This window comes from Delphinapterus leucas, chromosome 5 (genome assembly GCF_059928025.1).
Source record: "Delphinapterus leucas isolate spDelLeu-1000000601 "Yukka" chromosome 5, BTC_Dleu_Yukka2, whole genome shotgun sequence".
Classification (NCBI taxonomy): Eukaryota; Metazoa; Chordata; class Mammalia; order Artiodactyla; family Monodontidae; genus Delphinapterus; species Delphinapterus leucas.
Genome location: NC_143133.1, coordinates 2,102,870 through 2,113,810, shown reverse-complemented (window position 1 = coordinate 2,113,810; position 10,941 = coordinate 2,102,870). Strand labels below are relative to the sequence as shown.

At 43.4% G+C, this 10,941-nt stretch overlaps 1 protein-coding gene across 15 annotated transcripts in view; it reads right to left on the bottom strand.

Moving 5' to 3' along the window:
* The window catches only part of ADD1 (adducin 1), a 76,201-nt gene that overhangs the window by 16,151 nt on the left and 49,109 nt on the right, over nucleotides 1-10,941 (bottom strand). For 14 of the 15 annotated variants that reach the window (XM_089911424.1, XM_089911430.1, XM_089911427.1 and 11 more), the window contains exons 5-9: nucleotides 7,211-7,291; nucleotides 6,817-6,966; nucleotides 4,650-4,793; nucleotides 4,447-4,545; nucleotides 3,551-3,727 (exon numbers count right to left, since the gene is read on the bottom strand). In XM_089911424.1, coding sequence (XP_089767550.1) covers nucleotides 3,551-3,727; nucleotides 4,447-4,545; nucleotides 4,650-4,793; nucleotides 6,817-6,966; nucleotides 7,211-7,291 — 651 coding nt within the window. The remainder of the gene's footprint in view (nucleotides 1-3,550; nucleotides 3,728-4,446; nucleotides 4,546-4,649; nucleotides 4,794-6,816; nucleotides 6,967-7,210; nucleotides 7,292-10,941) is intronic. The other variant, XM_089911429.1, reaches the window with a different exon arrangement.

Below are 10,941 nucleotides of genomic sequence, written 5' to 3'. Positions count from 1 at the left end.
GGTTATAAGTTATATTAGTCAGCCTACTTAACATTTTTTTTTTAACCTGTTCAAGTCACAGTGAAAATCTTTCAGGAAGACCAAACAAGGACACCTCATGACAACTGGTACCTGGAGAAATTACTTTACTTCTGAACGTAACAATATTTGCATTAACCTTCAACCCTGTTTCACGACCATTTGCTGTGCTTTAAAACGCCTGCCCGACTAACTCCCGCCTCTGTAACGGCACTGAGCCCACCGTGCTGACCCACCTGCGTGCTAACAGCCCACAGACAGCATCTCCAAGGCAAGGATGATGTCTCACTCATCCTTCCTCTCCAGAGCTGAGCATTCAGAAGCTGTGACGGAGAGACATTACAGTGGCCCCCCAAAGGCCCCCACCTCCTGTAAAGCCCTTCCCCTGCAGTGTGAGGGGAACCAGCGACCTGCTTCAAACCAGCAGAACTGGGCAAAGGTGATGGGATATGGTACATCAGAGTGTAGCACCCGTCTTGAGAAAGTCTCTCTGCCCATCGCTGGCTCTGAAGAAGCAAGCTGCCGTTGACTCCTGAGCTGTAAGAACATGAATTCTGCCCATGATGTGAGGAGTCTGGAATTGGATCCTCCCCCAGTAGAGCCTTCTGATGAGAACCCAGCCCAGGCCAACACCCTGACTGCAGCCTCGTGAGACCCTAAGCCAAGGACCGAGCTCAGCTGTGCCTGGACTCCTGACCCACAGTTTCTTACCTCGACCAGGTCATTTATGGCAGCTTCACAATGAATGACAAGAGAATTAAGATTTGAAAGGATTACACAGGGCTAGTCACGTAGGATGAGTCAGTGGCGGCGCTCTACTTGCCAAGTACTGTAGAAGCATTCCTCTCAATTCGGGAATTCTCCCCCCTCTGGGTGATTGCCCTCTATGTGGGGTCACCACCTTTATTACCAATCATTCCCTTAATACATTCAAAAAAGGGTGGTAATAACCCCTGAATGGAGTTGGTTGTTGTTTTGTTTACTCTTGTTTCGTAACTACCCTCAGGAAGACAGGTAAATGTCTGCACTGGCAACTTCTCCATTTATGAACATGCTTTGCTGAAGAATAATAAAAGATAACCACTCAGCTATAAAGACTGTCTTCAGAAAAATACAGTTCTTATTAACTCAAGTGTCCTCTTGCTGAGAGAGCCGGGACTCTTGAGTAATCTTCATGACTTCAGAATAAACCATCCAGGACATCACAAAATTTTATTCTGAGGGGGTATGGGTTTTTTCTTTATTCTTCCCCTTTAAATGCCAAACCCAAATCAGAAGGAATACTCAGCCCTCAGACCTCCTATATGGCTTACAGTTAAAAATATGGATTCATCCCTTCTTTGAGAAGCTGGAATGATATCCTGATCGCAAAACAAACTAGCATTTCTTCTGACTTTCTATGTCAGAAATGTTCATGGACTTTATGACCTACTCCTTGTAGTGTGAGAACCCTCAACTATTCTCTACCTACTCAATTATTAGCAAACACATACAGTTGATCAGAATGTTAAATTAAAACAGGGACTAGCATCAGTGACCACCGTCCAACTTTACTTCTTATAAACCACACAGCCTTCTAATGTCAGAAATAACCTGTGCACGTTAAGCGCACTGAATAAAACACCCTTCCTGTCATCTCGCTTATTAATCTTTCATCCTTTATCTTCCTCCCCTATCAAACTGGAGTCACTAATTTTAATTCTCTCTCTCTCCACCTTCCAGAATGTACTGAGTGCACAAGATGTGGCAGGCTGGTGTTCCTGATTTTTATTCCTCCCTCCCGCTCCCCGCCTTTTAGGTATAAGCGCAGTGAACGTCAAAGTATTTGCTAAGAGGACAGAAGAAGGGCCAGTAAGCCTGGGTCGCCCCAGCGTTCCTCACCTTGCCGGGCCCCTCGGGGTATCGGACTCCGGATACAGATGCCTGAGCGACCACCACCCACTCTCAAACCTTCTCCGGGTGTGACCTCCCTGAGACTGCACTGTCCTGGCCTGCCTCTTTCAGCGTCTCAGTGGGCTTTCTTCCTCTTGGCTGCTTCCCTGGAAGCAGTCCTGGCTCACGCGCCCCCTCCGCCCTGCAGCTGCCTTCGTGCTCCGTCAGTGCACACGTCACAGGTGCCGGACTGCATCCGGGACTTGTTTGTCCATTTCCCTGACTAGGCCATGAGCTCCCTGAGGGCAGGAACTGTGTCCTGGTCACGGCTACAGGCTCAAGACTAGGTGGTCAGTTAATGCAACCCACTTACTGAGCAAACGAATGCAGAAGTTATGGGAGGTTCACCCCTCCCTCACTGATCAAATCTACTCCTGTGACCATCACTTCCAGGCAGTTAACTCCCAGCTCTCCCTTTCCAGCAATGTACATTCTCCTAAGTCCAAAGAATTTCAGTGAGAAGAACCCTCTGAGGACACTTAGCACACCCTGAATCAGATCCATGAATTCTTTTTCTTCCAAGATCTTCCTGAAGCCACCCATCCCACCCGTGACCTGGTCCAATTGTGGCGACTTTCTTAATGTGAAGCTGGCAACGTGCCCTTCCAGTGTCTTCTCTGTTCCACATGCCCACGACAGGTCTTTTTTTTCTCCAGCACCTAACATCACGTGGCAGTAGGAGACTCTCTTGAATCCTACTGAAGAGGTATGACACTGCAGCAGGAAAAGGGCCCCATCACAGAGTCATTTGTCTTTTAATGTGATTGCTTCGACCCTAAGTGCCTTGTTGTGAATATTTAAAGAACTTGGCGAGATCAGAGATGGACCTGAAAGACATGACCCTGTCGTGCTGCCATGTCTCCAGCCGTGCCCTCACCTCTGCTACGGATGCTTTCCTTCCCCCAACTCAGCCTGCCACACTTCTACCTCTTCTTTGAGGTCCTTCTCAAGTGCCACCCTCTACATAAATTTCCTCCCTGATCCTTGCAAAAGGATGACATCCCTCACTGCGGCCACCTAACAGACCACATCCTGCCATGTACTATTAGAACGTTCTTATTATGCTAAAAGCCCCGCAGCCATGCTCCTGTACCACGTTGGGCTCCACGTCCCCGCAGGAAGCAGCAGAGGGTCTCCCACGCAATAAATCGGCAGCAAAGTGTGTGGAACACAGCAGTCAGGCCCCGAATAGCTAGAATTTACTGTTAAAACAAAAACAAGACACTCGGCTGACTGATTTAGAAAGTCCCCTCAACAGCTTGCTTGCGGGATGACGGGTACAGGGCTGACCCTGCTACTCGAGGAGTTACTCATCCAGCAGAGCAGAGCATTCTTTGTGCTCCTGACCCCACACAGTCCAAACAAGATTACCTTTAAAAAATAAAAGGAGACAAGAAACCCTCACCTGTATATTCAATCGTAGTTTAGCTTAGAAGTTAAATTGCCCTGGTGCTTCTTCATGACTTGAGGGTGAAAGCATTCTGATGAATGAATGCATGAAGACAGCAATTTCACAATACTATTTCACTCACTATAAAAACACTAACATTTGTGCTGTTGGGATGAGCGCTGTATCATCAAGTGGTGGCAACATTCTTACCAGATTATCCAGCATCCGCATGAGCGCTTCAAACTCCTGCTCACCAATCTGCCACTTGGGAGGCGATCCGCTGCCCTCCCCTGCCGGGGACCCGGGGGAACGGGATTTGGCCTTGTACTTCCCAGGATCCAGGAGGACTAAATTGTCTGGCCCTCCCGCACTGGCCAGAGTTCGAACCTTTTCCAAAACAAGCAAACACTACAGTTGGAGTTCCTTGCTGATCAAGGGGGTCAGATGCCCATGAGAGATCACTTCAACAGAAATGTAGGTTTCAAAAGAAACCAAATCATTATAAGAATAAAAAATGTGAGACAGACACCGATAGACAAATCACAAGGTAATCTTCAGAAGGTTTTCTTTAGCATGAAAGAATATTGGGCACTCATACTAGAAGGGAAGACAAAGCCCTCCCAAGGCCATATGAAGGGGACTGGGGGCTGCATCACCACACAGACACAAGCCAGAGTGACAGTGAGGAACGCACACAGGGGCCGAGCAGACTCAGCATAAGCAGAGCCCACTGCTGTGAGACTGTGGGCACGTCTCTACTCCCTGCACCCACCTCTTCAAAAAGAGTGTGTGGAGTTCGAGTGAAATGACATGTAGTAACATAAATAAAGCCCCTGATAGCAGGGCTGGCATATGCTAGTACTCCATCAATGGCAGTGGCTTATGTATTTGAAAAATTAAAAGTTAGAAATGAAAAGCCCAATAATCATTTGCCAACTTAAATCAGTGAAACGGCATTCTCCCTGGTCATCTTCCAAATCCATGAGCTCATCTTTAGCGAAGAAATCGCTCACAGACTCACTGCTGCAAAACAAGTATCAAAAATCTATGGGAACCCCACAAACACCTAAGTGTACTACAGACCAAACGGAACGGCCACCACCTACCTGGATCTCACATGCAACCACAAGGTTATGGATGTAATAGAAGGCCTCCTCAACACTCTCTCCAACGGATACAAGCCCGTGATTCCGGAGAATAAGAACCTAAAGGGAGGAAACAGGAAAGCTTTATGGACCTAGGCAAGAAGACAGATAACGTTTTTCTTCTTTCCTCTGTAATTTAAATACCAGATTAGATGCCTACTGACCTTGCTTTTAGGCCCCAAATTTTTCTGAATTAAAACTTTTTCTTCCTCATCAACCAGAATCCCGTGATAATCATGATAAGCCACTTCTCCAAGGGAAAGTGCCTCTGGGGAGATTGGCAAGAGGCCACATTTCATCGCAGAGACCTAGAGAACAAGCAGCACCATCAACGAAGACGAATCAGGAGCTACACTGACGACACGGCAAATGCTTTCCTCAAAAACGTAACGGCGGGAACGTATTTTACTCTGTTCTCCTTTCAGAAATGAATGAACCCATGAATTTAAGATAAACCTTACTTCTGGGGCTCACCACCAATCTATTTTTAAAAATCAAAGCTACCACTGTCAAGGAAGGTCTCAAAAGAAATTCCACATATTTCTGGATTTCTCCCACACTGACTGTAAACACCAAGTGAGCTCAGATTTAATAAGATGAGCCCTGGATCTACTGCAAGGAGAGATAATGGCTTCCTCTGAATGAGTCACAACACTGCAAAGAGGGGTTTCTGAAGAGCTTTAAGGTTTTGTGTACTTTTCATCTTAGGTTGTAGGTGAGATAGGAACACCTGAAAGTCAGATAAAAGGAGATTTATAAAGATTTAGGATATTATACTGTATAAATTCTCTACATTTATTTAAGTGAAAAATCTAAGTGTCCATATAGCCCTTTAATTTCCTTAACTTTCCCAAACTGACTTTAGAATATGCTAATTTTAAAGGTCTTCTACCTAGACTAACAGGCCCCAAAGATTTAAATAATACATATGTAAGTGTAGCAATTTCTTAGAGAAAAGTTAATCTAAAAAGACAATACCACAAAGAAGGCAGTACCATATTTAATTCCTTTCACAATATCAGCCTTTCTATAAGAAGATATTTCCTTATAAAGTAAAGGTACTTTGATAATTTTTAAAACAAATTACATGCTATTTGTGATAACCATAGTCTCAAAGGTACCTCTAATGGTTCTTTAAAATGCATGGATTTTTCTTTTTTTTTTTTGGCATGGAATTTTTGGGGTTGGAAGAGCATGCATTCTTTTAAGAAAAAATTACATCATTTGGAGAATGATATAACTAATAAAACTGATGCTGACATCAAGAACCATATCTTCAAAGTAAAACAAACAAACCAGATCCAACATTCATCCCAACAACCCAAGATCTATGACATTAAAACATCAAGATAGATCAATGAGGTCATCTGTCAAACAAATAAGCCCAGGAAGTCATTAAAGTATAAAACTGGTGATAAAAAAGACAATTCTAGACAGTTCTTGAGTGCTTCGCTTTCACATGACTGTGCCAACAACCAGAAAGTACACTTTCATACATACTGAGGGGTCCGAGGCTTGGTCAGGTGGCCTGTGTGCACCAGCAGGGTCCAGGCTTGGTGATCAGAATGGGGCAGGCTCCTGGCAAGCTCGGGGCTCAACAGCCAAGTCTCCTGAGAGTCTGCAGCGTCTGTGCCCTCTTCCCCCTTCTTTTTTTATTTTTTGGCTGCACCACACAGCTTGAGGGGACCTTAGTTCCCCAACCAGGGACTGAACCCGGGCCAGGGCAGTGAAAGCGCCAAACCCTAACCACTGGACCACCAGGGAACTCCCTTCCCCGGTATTACTCTCCCCAGTCACAATCCAGCCTGGGTTTCGCTAACTCCAGGCGGATCATCTGTGGAGGCTGGCCGGTGTGTCTCTCAGCCTCAACCTCTCCATCACAGGCCTGGCGCCTTCCCCTCAGACCGTCAAGTAGGTTCAAGTCTCCTGCATCCCACAAACCCTTGCCTGAGCCCAGCGTCCCCCACTTACCACCTCACCTCACCCTCCCTTCTCAACCAAGGAGTCTCAATTCACTGCTGTCATTCTGCACTTCCCAGTCTCCCATACGCTGAAATCTCACTCCTCTCTTCAACACTGATTTTTCTAATCGTTGAGTCTTACAACATTTTCAGACTTATTACATGTTTTTCAAAATCAGATAGTAAATGGACCCCTTAAAATATATTCTTTTAAGAAAGTCAAATGTAGTGAGGAAAAAAGATTTTTCTAATCCAACAAAATGAGGTTTGTTGACTTGGTGCAACAAGAGAGGGCAATTTGGAGGAAATGTGAAGTGCCGCTCACTGAACGGCTTTAAACTTGAAGTCTCTACCAGGGCAGCGCACTCACCGCGGCCCCTGCTGGTGTGTGAACATGCACAACGCACTTCGCGTCCGGGCGTGCAGCGTAAATGGCAGAATGTAACGTGAAGCCAGCCTGATTTACCCCTAGATTAGTGCTTCCACGGTCCACTGCCTCTCCTTGTAGATTGACTTTAACCTGAAATAAGAAAGCAAAATCTTAAATATCAAGAGGATTTCATGTTATCCTAACTAGAAATTACTTAAACCAAAGTTTAAAGTGTTTATAACTTATTTTTAAAGTTTTTCCCTGAGTTAATCACACAAAACATAGAGTTTTTCCTCTTTCTTGGGTTTTACATGTCTAACGAGATTAGACAGTATTTAATTACCTAACATGACCTACATATACTTGATGCCCAAGAAGAGAAGGACATTCTTACCAAACTGGATGCAGTCACTTCACTGTAGAGAAGTCCAAAAGGTACAACGAGGAAGTGTTCCTGCTCGGAGCTCACTCTGGTCTGTGTGGAGAATTACTGAGTTAGCTCAAAAATCCTACTGAAATTATTTGCATCTCTTTCAGTCCACAGACTCACAGTTTTTTGGTGAGCATTAACTGAGCTACATAGGGTCTCACTTAAATACAGTGCCTATCGCAAAGCTAAGGGGTACTGAAAGCTTTCTGTTATTATGTTGTAGTAACTTACTGGGTACATGAAGTGCATCTTGGTCACATTCATGATAATTAACTTTATAAAGAAAAAAACCTTCTGGTGGCTACCAAGCCAGTATCACGTGCAAAAAGGTGACACTCCTCAAGGGTGTCATAATGAAAACCAAACCTTACTTTTTAAAAGTCAAAATGTTTTTTTTTTTTTTAAGTACTCAAAACCTATAGGATAGCGAACAATCATAAAAATCACAAAGAGAGCGTTCTTCCTTTCTGCCTGACCAAAAGTCTCTACACATCACATCCTTACTCCCCTGGTATCTTTCTTCCTTCCACAATATAGTTTTCTTTCAACAATACAGATTTGTCACATATGATGGATATGTGCTAGATGCTAGTCATGTAGTACGGTGGGGGTGGGGGGGAGTCCTGCCCTCACAAAAATTTAGTCTAATTTTTATCAATATAATGATTTGGGGATAGACTCAAAAGACTTCCCAAAGCTATTAGGATGGAACACATTTACTACTGGGCTAAGAATTCTAACTAGGGTCAGGTAGATGGAATTCAATGTTTGTTGAAAAGGCCTTATGCTGTTTTAGTCCAACCTCCTAACCAGCACAGTGACTTCTATAGTGGCCCAAAAGAAACACACACGGGGCGGAGGGGTGTCTGCTTGGACAGTGCAGTGATGCCCTCACACGGCCAGCCTCGTTCCTTCATTCAGCAAATAGTCCCGGAGGCCTTCTGCACCTGGAGGCTAGCGTACAGCAGTAAACAAACAGAAGCTGGAGAGGCCTAATCATTAAACACTCTCTCTTACACTGAACAGAAATCTGTCTGTGGTGTGCAACACCGAACGAGGTCTACCTCCACCCTAAACTGTAGTTTAGTCCTGGGACATCTGAAACTATCCCATCTCCTCCATGTCACCTTCACGCGAAACTCACTGGATTTCCTCAGCACACTAGAATGTGGACCCACAGTCATATAAGACCTGAGTTAAAACCCAGAACTGTCTATGTTGCTCTGGGGACCCTGGGCTCCTGGTCTCCTCACCCATGAAGTGGGGATGAAAGGGGCTTGTACTCACAATAAAGCTTTCAATAAATGGCATCTCTTAACTATTACACTACTGCAATATTATTAATTGTAGTAGGAAAGCCATCTCTACAATATCCATTCTCTATAAATCTCTACTACTAGGTCTCTACTCCTTTTTAGTTATTTCAAAAATGCTGGGAATTCCCTGGCAGTCCAGTGGTTAGGACTCCACACTTTCACTACCGAGGGGCCAGAAATATTTGGGCCTTTCCATAATTTTGGGCCTTTCCCCCAAATATTTTCCCATTAATTTTAAGTTAGCCAGGTTTTTTAACCCTGAAGTCAGTTCTTTTATTTTATAAAAGATGCTGATCTTTCTAACTATCTAAATCAAAACTATGCAAATTCCCCAATTCCCAAACTGGGTCAAAACAAAACTTAAACAAGGAATTACTCTGTGTATTTATTGGCTGGGATGAAGAAAAATAAGGTTGGAAACAGGGAAAAATTAAATGTCAGATATTTTTAATTTTATTTATTTTTTTGGCTGCGCTGGGTCTTCGTTGCAGCGCGTGGGCTTTCTCTAGTTGCGGCGAGCGGGAGCTACTCTTTGTTGTGGTGCGCGGGCTTCTCATTGCAGCGGCTCCTCTTTTTGCAGAGCATGGGCTCTAGGTGCGCGGATTTCAGCTACTGCAGCACGCAGGCTCAGTAGTTGCGGCACATGGATCCTAGAGTGCACGGGCCTCAGTAGTTGCGGCGCACAGGCTCTTAGAGCGCAGGCTCAGTAGTTGTGGCACGCGGGCTCAACAGCTGTGGCTCACAGGCTCTTAGAGCACAGGCTCAGTAGTTGTGGTGCATGGGCTTAGCTGCTCTGTGGCATGTGGGATCTTCCCAGATCAGGGATCGAACCAGTGTTCCCTGCACTGGCAGGCAGATTCTTAACCACTGTGCCACGAGGGAAGTCCCAAGTCAGATATTTTTGCTTATTTTAAAAGTTTTTATTTTGAAACATACATGTAAAAAAGTATTTAGCAGGTATACGTACAACTTAAGTAAAATAATAAATCAAATGTCCATGTACCTTTCAACCAGCTTCAGAAACAAAATAAATCTAATATTTCTGAAGCTGTTTCTTTCTCCCCATATCCCATAAGTAATCACTATCCCTGAGTTATGTGTTAAGCATTTTCTTTCTTTTCCTTACAGTTTTACTTTATATATATTCATCCCTAAGCAATATATTGCTTAATTTTTATCTGTTTGTGAACTTCATGTAATTGCAATCATACTGTATTTTTCGGTGACTTTTTTCCTCAACACTATTTCTGAGATTCCTCCAGATGATATACAACATGGCAATAATTTATTCATCCTCATTGCTGTATAGTGCCTATTGGATGAATATACAATTTATGTATCCATCTTCTGTCAATGGACGTGGTTTTCATTTTGCCATTAAAAACAATGCTATGAACATTCTTATACCTGTCTCCTAGTGTACACGGTACAAGTTTCTCCAGGGTAAAAAAGTAGGAGGTGAAGCCAATTATTTTCCAAAGGGCCTAATTAAATGTACACTCCTGCTAGTAGTATATGATAGTTCTGTGCTTCTACAACCATCTTTCCTAAAAATTAAAATCTGATGTCTGTGAAATGGTATTCCATCGTGGCTTTATAATTTCCCAGTTACAACTGAGTTGAGTACATTTCGTATTTTTATAAGCCAGTCTTATTTCCCCTTCTGTGAAATTCCTGTAAACTGCCTTGTCTTTTGTCCATTTTATACTGGTTGCTTACTGATAGTTCTTCGTCTATTCTGGATACTAATTTCTTGTTGGCTAACCGTGAGGCAAAATCTTCTAGGTTGTAAGCTTTTATTTTCACTCTCTTTATGGTGTCTTTTAATGATGAGAAATTTGTTTACTTTAATGTAGTCAAATAATGTATTCATCTTTTCTTTTATAAGTGCTTTTGTGTCTTAAGACAACTTTCCTAAAGTCAGAGGTTAAAGGTAAGTGATTTTCACTTATACAGATCCCAAAATTTTTTAAGTATTATCTTTCACACTTAATGCTTAATTCATTGGAATTGCTTTGTGACTCTATACAGTATAAGGTAAGAATCCAATACAATTTTCCAATTCTGATTTTTCAATCTAATTGTGCCAGCACCAATTACAGCCTGGTCCTTCATTCTTCCCTTGATGATCTGCAATGCAGACTCTTTTGTATATCTGATTTCTTTTTTTTTTTTTAATATTTATTTATTTATTTGGGTGCACCGGGTCTTAGTTGAGGCATGCAGGATCTCCACTGCAGCATGCGGGATCTAGTTCCCTGACCAGAGACTGAACTCAGGCCCCCTGAACTGGAACCGTGGAGTCTTAACCACTGGACCACCAGTGAAGTCCCTGTATATCTGATTTCAGTACATAAAGATCTAGTTCTAGGCTCTGTC